The sequence below is a fragment of the Mustela lutreola genome, chromosome 1 (genome assembly GCF_030435805.1).
Source record: "Mustela lutreola isolate mMusLut2 chromosome 1, mMusLut2.pri, whole genome shotgun sequence".
Taxonomy (NCBI): domain Eukaryota; kingdom Metazoa; phylum Chordata; class Mammalia; order Carnivora; family Mustelidae; genus Mustela; species Mustela lutreola.
The window spans coordinates 235,634,906-235,653,352 of NC_081290.1; the positions used below are offsets into that span (position 1 = coordinate 235,634,906).

General features: G+C 40.3%; 2 protein-coding genes across 2 annotated transcripts; both read right to left on the reverse strand.

Annotated features, from left to right (window-relative positions):
* Positions 1 to 2,117: 2,117 nt before the first annotated feature.
* Positions 2,118 to 3,059, reverse strand: LOC131821467 (olfactory receptor 52H1-like). The gene has a single exon (XM_059157602.1). It carries the CDS (start codon positions 3,057 to 3,059, stop codon positions 2,118 to 2,120), a length of 942 nt encoding a protein of 313 aa, XP_059013585.1.
* A 13,510-nt stretch (positions 3,060 to 16,569) lies between these two features.
* LOC131821475 (olfactory receptor 52H1-like) lies at positions 16,570 to 17,520 on the reverse strand. Its single transcript, XM_059157610.1, has one exon. The coding sequence runs from the start codon at positions 17,518 to 17,520 to the stop codon at positions 16,570 to 16,572; it is 951 nt and encodes a 316-aa protein (XP_059013593.1).
* Positions 17,521 to 18,447: the final 927 nt, after the last annotated feature.

Below are 18,447 nucleotides of genomic sequence, written 5' to 3' on the forward strand. Positions count from 1 at the left end.
AGGAGGGAAATAATCAGAAGAGAATAAGGGGTCATCTCCTCTGATACTTGTCAGCACATTTAGCAAGCTGGTTCATAGAGCAGAATCCTCATTTAGTAGAATGAGGGTTAATTTAAGACAAATGGACTACACTAACAGAAAACAAAACAAAAAAGAGGCTCTGATATTCTTACATATTTTTTCTTCCCTCTGAAGTTGTTTTCACAAGAGTGAAGTTCTGTTGAGTGGGAAAATCTCTGAACTGAGGGTTTGCAGATTTTGTTCTAGCTCTGCATTTATGACTGCCTTGTGGTGTTCCTTGGAAAAATCACTCTGCAGGCTTCAGTTTCCTCCTCTTAAAATGAAGTTTGCTTGATTCCAGTCCCACAAGACCTGGCCATGATCCACCTCCTTCTTCTGCTATCCCCACCTCGCTGTGCTCCAGACACACTGATCTTTGTTCTGTCCACAGTCATGTCACAGTGTTTCCAGCCCCAGGGCCTTTGCCTATGCTATCCACTCTCTGCTACAGTCTTTGTTGCCCACTTGTGTTGCATCACTGTATTCACTTCATTTTTCTATCAGTTACATTACCCTTTGAAAGTAAAGAATTTGTTTTCTTGTTTCTTGTGAATCTCTCTCCTCAGAATATGAGCTCCATAGAAGTGTGACAGTTTTTTGCATTAACCTTAATATTCCAAATACTTTGAACCTTATTGCAGTACAGTGCATACTCAACAAACAATTCCAAATCCATAGATAATTGTCAATAAATGAAAGATTTCTTGTATAAACTCTAGATCTTTCTTCAAATATGATATATAGTGTTGTCTCCAGTGAAATCTTTGTGCAATTGGATGTATCTTATCATCCATGCATTACTTTCCTATAGAGTTCCTCTGCTAATCCCCCCTGTGCTGCACTGATATGTCTGGTAATCAATTCTTTCTCCAGCTCAGGAAACACACCCATAGCTAAGGGCCCCACAGCCTCCATCCAGTGGAGTTAAATGTCTACTTTACTGTCCCAGTGAACTGGCTCGACATCTCCTGACACTATCTCTGCAGCTCCCTTCCTCAGTGTGTTTTGGAGGCTAGAAGCTACCTCCTCCACAAGCACCAGGGCTAACAATGCTGGCATTGAGAATTCTAAGCTATGCTCCTCCTCAGTGTGGCACTGCTGGCAGACCTCACTGCTCATAGAACTTAACTGAAGGATTTCATGTGTTGGGGCATTGAATGGAAACTTTAGACACACACCAGGAATAGTAATAAGTATTGAATAGTACCATAAATTTCCTCAATCCATCTATACATCCCCTTAATAATGAATTATTCATTGATATTTTCACTTTTTGTCTCTCTTCTTCTGTATTTCTGCTTTAACACATTTTTCCTCTCATTGGCTGCAAATGTCAGTTTGCAAATTTGCATTGTTTTGTCCATTTAAAGTATGTCAGCTTGGGACGCCTCAGTGGCTCAGTGGGTTAAAGCCTCTGCCTTTGGCTCAGGTCATGATCCTGGGGTCCTGGGATCGAGCCCTGCATTGGGCTCTCTGCTCAGCAGGGAGCCTGCTTCCCTCTTTCTCTCTGTCTGCCTCTCTGCCTACTTGTGATCTCTGCCTGTCAAATAAGTAAATAAAGCTTAAAAAAAAAAAGTATGTCAGCTTTCTGTTTTTACATCTTCTTCCTCATTATGTCTTATACAACTTCACATTCTACACATAACCAGGTCTTCAGGAATTTTTTATACATAGAACCATTTTCTCATATAGATCATGCCATTTTCCTGGTATGCAAAAGGACCTGTAAAGTTTCTCATTTTAAATAGGATTAGCTTTTTTTTTTTTAGGAACATCTGGGTAGCTCAGTTGGTTAAGTGCCTGTTTCTTGATTTTGGCTAATGCCTTGATTTCATATTCATGAAATTGAGCTCTTGCTCTGGCTCTACACTAAGCATGGAGCCTACTTAAGATTCTCTCTCTCTCCCTCCTGCTCCACACCCCCACGCTTGCACTCTCTGTCTCTCTCTCTAAAAACAAGCAAGTAAGTAAATAAATAGAAAGAGCCTTTCTCTCTGTCTTGCTACCTTAATATCCCCTATAAAGTGATGTTAGCTTTCCCACAGCACATTGGAACATTATTCTGTACACTTGGTAGAAAACAAAAGTATGAACCTATCTTTGATCTGCTTAGTCTTCACTCCATAGACAATGGGGTTGAGTGCAGGTGGGATAACAATGTAGAGGTTGGCAAACATGATGTGGAAGGTGCGGGAGACATTGTGTCCAAAGCGATGGGCAAGGATGGAGAAAAAGGCAGGTGTATAAAACATGAGGATGACACAGACATGGGAACCACAGGTGCCAAGGGCCTTCTGGCGGGCATCCCGGGAGGGAAGACGGAAGACCGCACAGAGGATGAGGGTGTAGGAGACAGCAATGAGAACCACATCTGAGATGACCGTCATGATGGGAACACAAAAGCCATACCAGATGTTGATGGAGATGTCCGCACAGGCGAGCCGGGCAACACCTATGTGCTCACAGTATGTGTGTGGGATGATGTGTGTCCTGCAGAAAGGCAGGCGTATGAGTAGGAATACAACTGGCAAGATAATGCTGAAACTTCGAAAAGAGATGCCCACTGCAATCTTGATGATGGTCTTGGGGGTCAGAACAGTGTTGTATCTCAGAGGGGAGCAGATGGCCACGTAGCGATCAAATGCCATGGCCAGGAGTATAGCTGAGTCCAAGACAAAGCTGCAGTGCAGAAAGAATAATTGGGTGAGGCAACCAGGAAAACTTATTTTCTGGGGACCAAACCAGAAGATGGTAAGAGTTTTGGGGACACATGTGGTAGACAATATTACATCTGTCATAGCCAGCATGGAAAGGAAAAAGAACATGGGTGCATGAAGACTCCGCTCCACAGAAATGAGGTAGAGAAGGATACTGTTGCCCACAATGGCCACGAGATAGATAAAAGAGAAGGGGATGCTGATCCAGGCATGGTACTGCTCAAGGCCAGGGATGCCCAAAAGGGTGAAGTCTTCTGTGTGGTAGCTACTCAGGTTGTACATGGCCAGTGTGGTCTGAAGAATAGCTTCTGTATCTGAAAAATATATTTTTTTCTGTAATGAACCTGAATAAATTGCCAAGAAAAACCTCCCAGTACTAGTAAGGGCAATATTCATGTCTTGAAAAGTGATCTCCCATTTAAAAAGAGGATAGAAAGAAAGAGAGAGAGAGAGAAAGAAAAAAGAAAAAGAGAGAGAGAGAGACGGAGGGAGGGAGGGAGGTAAGGGGGGAGGGAGGAAGGAAGGAAAAAAGAGAGAAAGAGGGAAAGGCAGGCAGGCAGGCTCCCCAGACATGACACTCCTGGTACTCATCACTCTGGAATCTTCAACTTGCATACTATTTTATTTCCATGTAATGACTGAGTGTTCTCTGGGTCAAAGTAACTATTTTCTACATAGACCTGAGTATAGAGAAAAACAGTCTAACCACATGCAGAGAAAGAAAGAAACTAAGAAAGTGAGGTACAATTGGAAAATGTTACAGTCCAGCAACATCATTTATAGTTATTATATGTCACAAGACACATACAGTCAACTCCATTCTGGATATCCTTTTATGGATATCTCACAGCACTCAAGTTTAATTTTCAAAAATTAAAATTAAGACCCATCATATTTATTCAGAAACCCAATGTTCCCTCTTTTGTCTAGTATTTCACAGACTATTTCCCAGTGGAATATCATCCACAAAATAAGCCAAAACAAAAACCTGAGTTGCATTTATACTTTTCTCTCTTTAAATCCCCATGTGCAATTGATTACACTGATCTAATCCTTTTGGAATAAAAATTTAAAATCTTCAACATAGCTAACAAAGTGTCCACAATCTGGTCTTGTTACCTCTTCAGTCTTCTTGTTACATTCCAGGAATGTTTGCCAGAAAACCAAGTCCTGCTTTTTCTAAAAATCTGTATGTTAAACATAATTTCCATAGAAGACATATAGTAAATTCCTCTACCACTTTATTTCCAGGGTTCCAACTATAATCTTTAGTTATTTCCTCAAGTTTTGACTGAAACATCTGCTGAGACTCACTCTTCTTCTCCGCAGATGAACAGAAATGAGGTCAGAGATACTGGAAAGCCATGTGATGAAGAGAAATGAGACCACCGCGACTCCTTACAGGTGAACTATCACACTGTAAGGTATTCAAAGAGGTACAAGAGGCCGTCAGTGGCCACACCTTGATGCTGTACTTCTCTGAACAATGGCCATTGCAGATAAATAAAAGTCTAAACAGATCATGTGTGCCATTCTAAATACAGGTAAGCTAGCTCACACTCCCTAGTGTGAAGGTCTCCTGACTCTGAGACCCTACACCTATTTTCTCCTTGACTTTAGAACAAGCATCCCTGTCCCTCTTCCTGTCTCCAAGCCGTGCTAGGTTCCACTTATCCATCAGGACTCAACAAAGCCCCCTTTCATTCAATTGAAATATCACCTCCCCTCAAACAGGTTTCCTGATCTATGTTAGAAAATTCCATTTCCCAATCGTATTTCCTCTTTTCTGAAATTCACCATACTTGCCACCCCCATTTACTGCTTATTTTCTCGGCTAGACCGCAGGCTTTACAGAGGCAAAGAGAGTGTCAGTTTTGTTTTTCCTGCTTTTGTTCTTGCTGCTGTTGTTGTTTCAGTAATGCTTTCAATAGCTGCCCAACAGTGGCAGTGAAAAAGTGCTCTGTGACTATATCTGGAACTGAATGTTGTTGCTGAGTCCAGACAAGAATATACACCTTTTCTCTAAAATACATTTAAAATCATGAGGTCTCTGTTACTCTGTTAAACAAAGGAAAATAAACCCATGCAAACTGGGAGCCAATAATATGCTAAACCAGAAAAGGGCTAAAGGCATTTCTACTTAACATAAAAAGATCATGGCTTTTAAAACTTTTTTTTTTTTTTTTAAAGATCCTATCCATTTATTTGAGAGACCACAAGTAGGCAGAGAGGCAGGCAGAGAGATAGAGGAGGAAGCAGGGTCCCGGCTGAGCAGAGAGCATGATGTGGGGCTCGATCCCAGGACCCTGGGATCACGACCGGAGCCGAAGGCAGAGGTTTTAACCCACTGAGCCACCCAGGCGCCCCATGGCTTTTAAAACATCTGTATTAACATTGCTCAAGAGGTTTTACCCAGAGAAATAAGGCTGTTTACTTTTGCCCACCCCCTTTGTCTCTGTTGAGGTGAAAATTCTTCCAAAAAACTTTTTCTTAATTCCGAGACTGGGTTCTCTTAGTCACACCCACAGAACAGTGTACTTGTGTCCTATGGAAACACATATAATTTATTGTCTATGTTTGCCTATCTTTCACCTGTCTTGAGTATAAAGAAATTTTCATAGTCAGAGTTTCCTGTTTTATCCTAGTTTAATTTCTATAAACACTTAAGGATTGTTGAATAGAAAAATAATGTTTAAATCATTGCACCTAAGTTCCTGTGGGATATGAGACCTTAGTCCTTCTTCTGTCACATCTCCCCCTACGCCACCTCTATTTCCCCTTCTATTTACTCTACATTCCCTTAAAGTACAGCTTAATTAATAAGTGGCTAAAGTAATTAATGAGTGAGTGAAATAACACACACACACACCCACACACAGGGAAATCTTAGGCAAAGTGTACACAAAGTCACATTATTGCTACTTCTTAAGAATCTGCACTTTAGAGTCGAGATTCAGATTTGCATTCGATCAGTGCCTGTTTTTTCATTATACCAAACAAGCTATGTGATCTGTCCAAAATGCCTTTCCTCGTAGAATTTTTGTGGGCATTACATAAGGAAAGTCCTCTGCTCAGGGTTAAGCTCTCAATAGATGCTGACTGTTATGTGATGTCATTATTATTACAAACCCTTGTAAATACACACGGATGCCAAAAACCCACACGGTAACGGGAAATTTCAAATCACACGAAAACAGAGTTTGGGTCTGCTCTTCCAGATCCAAACTCTCAGACTGCTGAGTCGTGTCCTGAAGAGAAGTTCCAGTAATGTTATTTCTTTTCATTTTCCCCATTTGTCCCTCCTCCTACCAACCCCTGAGACTGTTTAAAATCTGACCCCCAGGCCTGCAGACCCTCTTTCGTAAAGAAAAACTGGATTGAGCCCACCCCTGTCTTTTCTTAGCATCTCCTTGCTATCCTTCTGGGTCCTCTGTATGTCCTTCTGTTAGGTACCCCAGGATCCTGAGCTCTTCCTTTGGATTCCCCAACACTCACCAAACCTAGGTCCTTGGTGAGGACCAAAGATACACAAAAATGGCACCGTCAAGCAACCTGTCCTCTTATTTCTCTTCCTGGGCTTCAGACAGGACACTCAAAACATGTGGGCCCCTCAGAGACCATAGCCACAAACCCAATCAGTGGCTGTGGCCTGCACAGGAAACACTTCCCAGGGGTCTAGCTCCTGAGGCTCTGAGGTCCCAAGGCTGAGGTAGACTGAGTCCCTGAGGACTCTTGTCTTCTAGAACAGGCAGTATCCTGGGCAGGCAGAGTCCCCTGGGGCTTACGAAATGGCAGATGCCCTCTCCACCACTGCTGAAGCCATCAGCAGAGAAATGTGTGTGTGTGTGTGTGTGTGTGTGAGAGAGAGAGAGAGAGAGAGAGAGGAATTGCATGTCTTTGTATGTAACTGCATTTATGTCATAAATATTCAATCATTTGTATAACTTTATGTAATAGTGATTTTAGCATGAAAACGCAAATAGACCTATGAAAGAGAGTACATCTTCTTCTGATTCAAGTCTAAAAGTGAATGCCTTTGCTATCGTGAATCAGTCCTATTGATCAAATACTTGAACCGTCATGTAAATCTCCTTACACACATGCCTGCCAGCCCCAGCAACACAGACTTTAAGATATGTTTAGAACACATTCCTTTTTTGTCACAACACTTCAGTCCCTTGTTATTTCTGCTATTGGACCCTCATTGATCTGAAGATCTCAGTTCTTTCCCACCAAGCCATACTCATCTTCCTAAAATAAAGATTGGATCATCATTTCTGCAGAGTTTATAAAGCCTTTTTTAAAAAAGATTTCATTAATTTATTTGACAGAGAGAGAGATCACAAGTAGGCAGAGAGGCAGACAGAGAGAGAGGAGGAAGCAGGCTCCCTGCTGAGCAGAGAGCCTGATGCGGGGGCTTGATCCCAGGACCCTGAGATCATGACCTGAGCCGAAGGCAGAGGCTTAACCCACTGAACCGTCTAGGCGCCCCTGAAAAAGCCTTTTGTATAAATAAATATACACATACAATATCGAGCAATTTCAAGCCCTTGACTTCCTCTGCAGGGTCACCTCATGCCTATTTTCCTCCAAACACCCTAAATTCCAGACTAATCTGTTTGGAGTTCCAAACACACATTATAATCTTCCAAGCATCATCCTTAGGCATATTGCAGTCCCTCTTTCTAGAATATCTTTCCTATCCTTTTCTATCTGACTCAGCTTAAAACCTAGCATCACTTATTTGGAAAGTGACCCCTTATTCTTCCTTGAGTTTACCCCTGCCTTAGCCTTAATCACATTGTATTGCAATTATCTGTCTAGCTCTCTGTTTCTGCTTTAAGAAGGCAAGTTTCTCAATGACAAGGACCTTCTTTCTTTTTTTTTTTTTTTAAGATTATTTATTTATTTATTTATTTGACAGAGAAAGATCACAGGTAGGCAGAAAGGCAGGCAGAGAGAGAGAGAAGCAGGCTCCCCACTGAGCAGAGAGATCAATGTGGAGCTCGATCCCAGAACCCCGAGATCATGACCTGAGCCAAAGGCAGCAACTTAACCCATGAGCCACCCAGGTGCCCCAAGGACCTTATTCCTAATGTTAGGCATTAGATTTCTATAGTTGCTCACAAAGTAGGCATTCAGAATTGTGTTCTCAATTACCAGTAGAAAAATCAATATTATTAGCATCTATTTGTATGATATTTATTATATAGCATTTTATAAGATTACTAGTATAATACCAATCAGAAAATAATTTTACGTTGTATTTGGAAAAAGTCTGAAATGTATACCTGTATGTTTACAAATCTAATTACCCACCTCTTCACACATTGTTTATGGTCATTGTCTTCCTGAAGTTACAGCATAATATAGAAAAGAAAAGAAATAGTTCTCATTGCTGAATCTTAAGGAACAATTTATTAGTTTATAGTGATATCACAAACTCAGATTAAAGCAGAATATTTTTACAGAAGTGTACATTCCATGAAAACCTTTCTTTTTAAAAAAGATCTATGTATTTATTTAAGAGGGATCAAAAGAGAGAAAGCATGAGCAGGGGAGGAGCAAAGGGAGAGGGAGAGAATTCTCAAGCATATTTCCCACCGAGCCCGGACCCTGATGCAAGGCTTGATCCCAGGACCCTGAGATCATGACCTGAGCCGAAATCAAGAGCTAGACCCTCAACTGACTTGGCACCCCAAACCTCTTTTTTTATTGTAACATTTCTACCCCATCCAATTTCCTTTTTCTGGAAAATGTATGTCCTGTGACAAGCATGATTAGTAGGGAGGAAAATAAAGAACTGTGGCATCTAATTGCTGCTCTTGATTTACTTTTGTCTTTGAGGAAGTGTCTGCCTTGTTTTATAGAAATGTTTCATTTATTCATGTACTATGTTTTGGGAAATAGTTGCTATCCTGAGTAGCATCAATGGTGCAGATTTTGATTTGTATGCAGAGCCTAGGGCATTTTAACACGGATAGCCAGGTGAATATAGGGGCCCTCAAGTGAGATGAGGAAACATCACAAAGATAAAGAATTCTGGTGATTAAAAATATAAACAAGTATTGTGGTTTCAAAATATGTTCACAAGTTTTATGATACTCCTATCTTCAGGGGATAGTGTGTAATTCCCCTCCAACTGAGTCTGGGTTGGGCTCAGTGATTCATCTCTAAAAAAACAGCATATAGTTGGATGCATGCTTCCTGATTGAGGATTCCTCTTTGCTGTCTCTCCTGAATCGCCCACTCTGGGCAAAGCCAGCCTTGATGCCACGAGGAAACTCAAACAGCCTGTGTGGGCAGGAACTGAAACCTCTTTGATAATGAATAGCACTACCTATAGTGATCATCTTGGAACTAGCTCCTCCAGCTCCACCCAAGGTTTCAGATGTCTGCAACCCCAATAACTTGTGGACTACAACCAGTAAGAGACCCAAAGCAGAACCTTCTATGTAGGCCAGTCCTGAAGTCTTGACACTCAGAGACTCTGATAATCAATGTTTACTGTTAAGTTAACTCTGGAGGTAACTTGTTACACAGTGTAGAGAGCTGATAGGAAAAGGAACACAGATTATCCTATGTAGTCCTACATATGGATAAGGAACTGAAGGGTAGGGTAGGGTAACTGCAGTTCTTAGCCAGTTGGGCCACTTAAAGATAATCCACTATAATTCTACTTAAATCACCCCCTTTGAAACTAATCTCAACAGAGACACCCGCACATGTGAAATACAGTAGCAGCAGGCATGATATTTGTCAAAGGATTTCAAGATCACTTTTTTCACACAACAAACATTTATTAAGATAAGAATAATATGTCAGGCCCAGAAACTAGACTTTATGCTAGACCCTGGATATTCAGAAATAAATATCAGTATTCCACTAGAGGACATAACTTGCTAAGGTCAACAGGCTTATAAAATGAAATTTCAATACAGAATGAGAGTCACAGGAAACCCAAGGGTATCACAGCCTAGGGACCAGAAAAGATCTTGAGCAACAAAGTAACATACTAGGAGTCTCCGGGTTGAGAAAAGGTTAAAGAACAACAGACACTGGGCATAGAGTGTGCTTGAGATTCTCCTTCTCCCTCTGCCTCTGCCCCTACCCCTTCCCTGTCTCAAAATAATAATGAAATCTTCAATGATGGCAGGGTTGGAAATTTTATTTTTATTTTCTTTCAAGAGAATAGTAGTCATTATATGTTACCTTTTCAGTGATGAAACTCATTTAACACAAGGTAGAGGGTTTCACAAAATTGTCTGAGGTAAGATTTGAGAAAAGTCAACAGTATTATGTTTCCCAAAGGATAGAATTTTATTGTTTACTAATTTTATTCATTGCTTGCACACACATAAGATAAAACTTGAAAGAATTAAAAAACCAACAAAGAAAGAAATTATGAAATTCATTTTTAAAGGAATTTCAATAAGTGATTGGTAGCAGAATCCAATTATATCTATGATTTACATTTTCAACTTCCTCAAGTTACTTATTTCTGATTATGCTTCTTTAAAGTAAAGAAGTTAGTGGAAAAAAGTAATGAAGCTGGGATGTATAAATAAAGAAAACTCTGATACAGAGAAACATTGTTTTTGAATAATCTAGGTAAATTTCATACAGAGTCTCATCCTGAGTGAGGAGTGCTATAACCACCTCCACCCAATCTCAAGTAGCACTATCCCTACCTCTGATGATGGCTGTCCATAATTTACTAAAATCTTTCACTATCAAAACTTCAAAACAAAGGTATCTATCATCAGTGGATAATAAGTAATTAAACAGAAAATACCATATTGGCTCGACGGTTCTCTAACTTAGACCTTGATATGTGGGATTTCTATTTTATAGGTCTTGAAATCCTTTTCATGTTGGTATTTCTATATTCACTGTAGGTGATTAATAGGTGTTTAGTTGATAAAAAGATCAATAGTTGATTAGGTAAATATATGTACCAGATAACAGGATTCTTGTTTAACAATTTTAAAAAAATGTTTTGGGGCACCTGGGTGGCTAGGTGGGTTAAAGCCTCTGCCTTCGGCTGAGGTCATGATCCCAGGGTCCTGGGATCGAGTCCTGCATTGGGCTCCCTGCTCAGCAGGAAGCCTGCTTCCCTTCCTCTCTCTCTGCCTGCCTCTCTGCCTACTTGTGATCTCGGTACGTCAAATAAATAAATAAAATATTTAAATAAATAAAATTTTTACAAAGTTTTTTGGTTTTTATATACTTTACAAAAATTTATAACTTTCTTCCCCATCTTAAAGTATTTAGTCAGAGAATACAATTTATTATTACAGGTTTTAAAATTTTGTATGACTATCATTTTAAAATTATGACCATTCTGTGAGAAAACAGTACCAGCTTCGGGATTTTCCTCAGGACCATCTTTGTATAATCCTTTTTTTTTTTTTTTTTTTTAAGATTTTATCTATCTGAGAGACAGTAAGTGAGAGAGGGAGCACGAGTAGGGGAAGGGGCAGAGGAAGAGGGAGAAACAGGCTCCTTGTTCTGCAAAGAGCCAGATGTGGGTCTGGACCCCAGGACCCTGGGATTATGACCGGAGCCAACGGCAGACTCTTAACTGATTGAACCACCCAGCACCCCTGAAATTCTTTGATCTTGCTTTGAATGTTTGGAATCTTTCTCCTCACTATAAAATATTACAAACCTTTAGGTCCATTCTTACCACTTCTGAGTAGAAGGGAACTTCCTGAGATTTTACATAGCAGATGTCTGAGCCCTTTGATCTTGCTAGTTGTTTGTGACAGGCTAGCTCTCAAACTTTGTCTCTTCTTCTCCCTGTTGGTTTTTTGGGATCTAATGTTATCCACATCCACAGTATGTGGATGAGCATCTTCTGGTTTGATGACGTGGACATCTCTTTTCATGGGTTGTATAACCCAGCTCTTCTTTATGCTTTATGCCTTCATAGGGGAGTTAGGCATTCTCTTGGCCATGGCTTATGATCGTTAATGTGGCCATCTGTTACCCATTGAGATATACCCCCATTCTTTGCCATGGTGTCATTGGCAAGATAGGGGGTGTTGTAGTACTCAGGAATTTTGCAACTGTTTTCCCATTATCTTTCTAGTGAACCATCTGCCCTTTTGCCAGACAAACATCATTGCCCATACATTCTGTGAACACATGGGGCTGGCAAACCTGGCTTGTGCTGATATACCATCAACATTTGGTATGGAATCTCTGTACCATCACTCAGTGTTATGCTAGATGTGGTGACAATAGACATCGCCTATGGGCTCATTCACCAGGCAGTCCTCTGGCTGCCATTCCATGATACATGAAGGAAAGCCCTCAGCACATGGGGTTCGCATGTCTGTATCATCCTCATGTTCTATCTTCCAGGGATTTTCACTGTCATTGCTCAGTGCTTCAGCCAAAAAATCCCCAAGCAAGTCCACATTCTGTTAGCCAATCTCTATGTTCTTGTTCCCCTCATGTTGAACCCAGTTATCTATGGGGTAAAGATCAAACAGATTTGTGACCTAGTGGCCCTTGTGTTTTCTTTGAAAAGGAAATGTAGCCAAGGATAAATGACTCTTGTGTTTTTTTAGAGGTAAGTAGGAAGAGTCCTATTTAAAAAAAGGACAGATAAGTTGTCATTTTGGATAGACTCTACTTGTTAGGAAATTAGTGTTTTTTTATTCGCTAGAGATGACCCAAATTGTTTGTGTCCCTTATTTCAAAGGTAAATATGTTCTTGAAAACCCCTAGGCATAAAGCTACTATTTTAAATGTCTACAGGGTTCTTCGGTATTTAATAAGACATTTCCATTTCTACCAAACAAAAATAAGATTTATAGAACACGTCTCCATCTACTATTCAGACTTTTAGATATCTATGTGTCCTCCCCAACAGCTATATTGAATACAAATTAGAGTTCACCCCAAAATTGTATATAAATAAGGGAAATGTGGAGGTTCTCCCTTCTACCTTTATTTACAGAATACCACCTTCACAATCTTGTAACACAAATGGTAATATTTGATGATAGTAGATAGCCTGATCTGCACAAATGAAATGAGATTTACTGCTGTAAGTATATAATTTGGGAGAAAAAAAAAGACCATTAGATATTTGCAAACACAAACTGCTTGGATGCTATGTGTCCTGTGCTACCCTCCTAATCTGTGCTTGAGCAACCCTCTTTTCAGACTCCTTAACATCTATTTCACAGGCTTGTGGTACGAGGATCCAAAGAGAAGTTGGGTGCAAGAGCACTTAAGAAATTATAAAATGCTACACAAATGTGTCACTGTAATTAAGGTTATTATCTTCCCCAGCATGAGCTTTCACACTCCTTATAGCCAGAAAACAAAGCAAAAACCTGTCCTTTGTCTACAGCACAGTCTTATCTTTTCCTTTCTTTTCCATCAAGATTAATCCAGCCCCAGGGAGGTGTCCTGTCACAGCTTTTTCTTATCAGGCGTGCCCAGCCCTCTTGCAATGTGGGATGATCAGGCACACTTCTGGGTGCTCAGTCTGCACGGCCCTTGTTCTAGGCAGTGTGGGCTGGGTCTGCACTTCCTTCACAAGCACCTACAGGAATTTTCAAGGAAATTCTACGTTGCTCCATAACCATAGAACTTTCTTTTCAGCTGTGTACTCTGACTCCTGGCATGTTTAGGGTATACAGAAAATATATTTGTGTTTTCCCTAAGTTGGGTTTTCTGAATAACTTTTACCAAAATCTTGGCATCCTGGACTAAGAGCAAGCCTTGGGAAGTTAATTTACAATAATAGTGAAATAACTAAGGATAGCGAGAAATCTCCAGATTTACCTAATTCCAGGACAAACACATGGCTGGGTTTAGAGCTGAAGACAAGTGTCTCATCTTTTCCCTGGAGAGATTTATTTCTTATCAGACTCCAAAGAAACTTTCCCCGAAAGAAGTGGGAGTCAGATGGAGCAAAAATAGTCTCTCTGGCTTCTACAAGCAGAGAAAATACATTTATCTTCAGTGTTTGGTTTTGACCTCGCCTCGATTGTACAGGCCTAGAGGTAAGAATCAAGTATGGGCAACCACACGGTTTTCACTAGCTTTTTAAGGGAATAGTGATAATCTATTCCTGATCTAGAACAGTTTGTGTGTGCATTTAGGACAAAACTGATGACATGAGTATTTACAAGGCCACACATGCTTAACACAACATTCCAATATAAATGGTCTTCTACTTCCATAACACTCAACCCTGTAAGTCTCAGATGGCTGCCGTCCCTGTGCCTATCCTGGTCTCTCCTTCCCACTTTCTTGCTTATTGCCGCATAAATCCAAGTACCTAAAAGAGCCTATCTCAATCACAATAAAATAATGTGCTAACCACCCTCTCAACAATACTACCAAGCTTAGGAAGATGACGGGTCTTGGGCCAAAAAAAATGGCCAAATGGGCATAAACATCAGAGTTCAGAAGACAAAAGCCCAACCATGGGTGAAGTTCAAATGCAGTCCTAAAAGACTGAAGTCATGGCCCAGCCACATTCAGGCCTCTGAGCTAAGTCTCAACGGGACTGTAGTCAGTGATATGCTACTGAATGCTCAGCAACTGTCTTTTGGGGGTTTGGTTTGTACATTTGCTGATTCCTGAGGTGTAGATACTCCCACGATAACTGATTTCAAGTTGCTGATATGATGTTGAACTTCTTGCAAAATTCCTGAAAATTTAATACTTGGCTTTTGGTGTGAAGAGTCTTTCTTCATTCGGCACCCCACTAATTGCAGTCCTTCTTAGGCCTGATACACTGGGCTTAGAATGAACTTGAAAATTGCAGCTTTGGTTTAGTTCAGAAGAGATTCAAAAGAGTGAGGTCTCTGTGCTGGAGAAATCCTGCCTTTGTGGGAGCTAGGACAGTTAATGAGTAGGAGCAAATACTTTGAAATCATACAGACTCATTAGCTTTACGCTCAACATATATTATTTATATGATACCAAACATACTATTTAATTTTTTAATTAAGGTAGGATTCACATAACATAAAAATTCACCATCTTAATTAACCATTTTACAGTGGTCAAGTCAATAGCTTTTAGTATATTTACAATGTTGTACAATCACCCCCATTATCTAATTCCAGAACATTTTCATTATCCCACATGGAAACCACATCCTCCCCAAGCAGTCACTTGTAACTTCCCTTTCCCCAGTTGTCTAGCCACTACTAATTGACTTTCTGTCTATGGATTTGACTATTCTGGACTTTTGACATAAATGGAATCCTATGATATATCAGCCTTCTGTGTTTGGCTTCTTTGACTTAGCATAGTGTTTTCAAGCTTCATCCATGTGATATTATGTATGAGAACTTCATACCTTCTTGCTGAAAAAGATTCCATTGTTTAGATTGAACATGTTTGTTTTATCCATTTATCAGTTGATATGCATTTGATATGAGTGGTTTCTAATTGAGGTTTATTATAAATAATGCCATTATAACATTTATTTACAAGTTTCGGTGCAAACATGTTTTCAGTTCTTTTTGGTATATACCTAGGAGGAGGACTGGGTCATTTGACAATGCTGCTATAGTTAACCTTTTGAGGAACTGCCAATCTGTATTCTACAGAGGCTGCAACATTTTACAGTCCTATCAGCAAAGCATCAGGGTTCAATATCTTTATATCTCCACCAACACTTATTATTTCCCCCTTGTTTTTTTTTTTTTTTAATTACATTAATCCTGGTGGGTGTGAACTAGAACAATAAAAGGGGATTGAAAAAATATTTCCTTTCACTCCTTTTCCTACCCAAGTGCAAGCTAAGCTTCAAATTCCAGAGGAAATGGCATGTGTGAAAGTCCAGAAGGAAAGGGAATGTAGTTTGAAAAAGCATAAGACATACAAGGTGATTGTAGCATAAAGGGCATGTGAGCCAAAGTGAGAGCAAGGGTGAGAGGTGGGTCAGTGGACACCAAGCAACAACTGGTTAGCACCAACCACGCTGTAAAAGGCATTGAAGATATGTTGGGGCACTTGAGTTTTCTTCCAAGCAAAATGGGTAACTTGAAGGATTTTTAAGTAAAGGATTGACCTCATTAATTGGGATGTAGTAAGACCACCCTGGTTTCTGAGTAAGAAAAAAAAAAATGATGCAAGAGAGAAAAACTTGGAGTGAGAAAATTCCAAATGAGGCTGCTGAACAGACCAAGGACACAGAAAGAGACAGAGAGAGGTGATCATATTTTAATATGGCACATGGATGAGTTTAAAGGACATTCAGAGGACGTAATTGAATAAATGAATTTTAGTTTATGTCAATTGTGGAGTTTCAGTGGGATAACCAGGAGGCATTGCCAAATACAGAGCTGGCTATGTGGGACAGAGAAAGAATTGGGAGTAGAGCTTTAGATGTGAAATTTTCAGCATGAAGATGGTTATTCATTTTGTGAGTTTAATGGGTGCTAAACAAGCCTATGAATAAAGTACTATTTTTTCTTTTCTTTCTTTTTAAAATTTATTTAAGGAGGACATTGAAACAGGATAAAAAGACCAAAGGAAGAGTAAATATTTTTGCATTTAAGTTTTTGATTGTAGAAAATTAAGATTCTTCCCTCTGATGTCTGTCATTTTTTAGGGATTGGAAAAATTCTTACCTCTCTTCCTGTAATCCTACCATTGATTTTCTCCAACAGAATTATAGTCTTGAGGTTCATAGGAATTGAGTCCATTATTGGAGGACTTCCTGCCACTGATTTACATAACAAATGCTATTAAACAATATGATTACTTAATTTCCCACAATTTTTCTTTCCATATTCTCAGCCAAGGGTCACTGCATCCCTTTAGAAAAGAAAAGAAAAGTGACCTTGTCCCTGATCTGCTTGGTTTTTACACCATAAATGATGGGATTGAGTGCAGGAGGGATGGCCACATAGAGGTTGGCAAACATGATATGAAAGGTGAGAGAGATATTGTGACCGAAGCGATGAGTGAGGGCAGAGAATATGGCTGGTGTGTAGAATATGAGAATGACACTGACATGGGAACCACAGGTGCTGAGGGCTTTCTCTCGGGCATCTCTGGATGGAAGGTGGAAAACAGCATGAAGGATGAGAGAGTAGGAAATAACAATGAGGATCAGGTCTGAGATAACAGTCATTACAGGCACAGCAAAACCATACCAAATGTTGATGGAGATGTCAGCACAGGCCAGCCGGGCCACCCCTATATGTTCACAGTATGTGTGAGGGATGATACATGACTTGCAGAAGGGCAAACGCTTCACCAGGAAAACAACAGGCAGAACGACACTGAAGCTCCGAACAACAATGCCCACCATGATTTTGACAATTGTCCTAGGTGTCAAAACACTTGTGTATCTCAAAGGAGAACAAATGGCCATGTAACGATCAAATGCCATACCCAACAAAATGGCTGAGTCCAGAAAAAAACTGAAGTGAAGAAAGAACATTTGGGTAAGGCAGCCAGGAAAAGTAATTTTCTGAGCTTTCAACCAGAATATGCCGAGGGTTTTGGGCACAGAAGTGGTACATAATATGAGGTCTGCAGAAGCCAACATGGAGAGAAAGAAGAACATGGGCTCATGGAGGCTGTGGTCCATCGTGATGAGGTAAAGAAGGATACCGTTGCCTGCAAGGGCCACCAGATAGATAACGAAGAAAGGAATCCCAATCCAGATGTGGAATGGCTCCAGCCCTGGGATCCCCATGAGCACGAAGGAGCCTGGACTGAAACTTGTTAAATTCAGTGTAGCCATCATGGTAATTGTAATTCCTTGAGGACAAAAATATTGTATTTTAGGGGCGCCTGGGTGGCTCAGTGGGTTAAGCTGCTGCCTTCAGCTCAGGTCATGATCTCAGGGTCCTGGGATCGAGTCCTGCGTTGGGCTCTCTGCTCAGTGGGGAGCCTGCTTCCCTATCTCTCTCTCTCTGTCTGCCTCTCCATCTACTTGTAATTTCTCTCTGTCAAATTAATAAATAAAATCTTTAAAAAAAATATATTGTATTTTATTTCTGGAACTGATTGGCCATGAATTCCCTGTAAGACTTTTCCAGAGCTAAGATCCCTTCATTCTCTTTGCATGACAAACACTGTGGCAAACACAACCTACCTTTTGTCACAATTTTTATAGCACTTACCACAGGCTGCCAAGAGACATTATTTAAACCAATAATTCCCTGTCTATAGACATTACAATAACACAGTATTGTTACTATACTGGGACCATGTCCCACCAGATCTATGACCTGGGATTATTAATGGGCCAGTGTTGTCAGCTGAAGTTCCAAGATTATCTTGTCCTCACCAAGTAATTCAGTCTGAATTTCCCAAAGATGGAAGTACCGAATATCCTACCAGGCACGAGTCTCAATAATATCTTCACTGAGGTATCCATTCGAAGAAATAAAAGGGACCAGATGCGAATTAGTAAATCTGCATTCTTCATTGCCAATAAATCATTAGAACTCTGGCAAGCCAATCTACTATTGCCTATTTGTTCCACTTCTTTAATATCTGGAAGAAAATCTCCTTCTAAATATTCTTCTTCTGTCAACTCATCGACAATTCTCCAAAACCTATTATTTCTTCCACCGGCCAGTTTCCTGACGAGCTACCCTCACTTTGTCATCACATCTTTCTCCCACCACTGGAGCATGGTGTTCAGAGCGTTGACAGAGGCTCCTCC

Bases quoted from the DNA above. Each gene is read 5' to 3' on its own strand.
- LOC131821475 (XM_059157610.1), bottom strand. From the start codon at position 17,520: ATGATGGCTACACTGAATTTAACAAGTTTCAGTCCAGGCTCCTTCGTG.
- LOC131821467 (XM_059157602.1), bottom strand. From the start codon at position 3,059: ATGTACAACCTGAGTAGCTACCACACAGAAGACTTCACCCTTTTGGGC.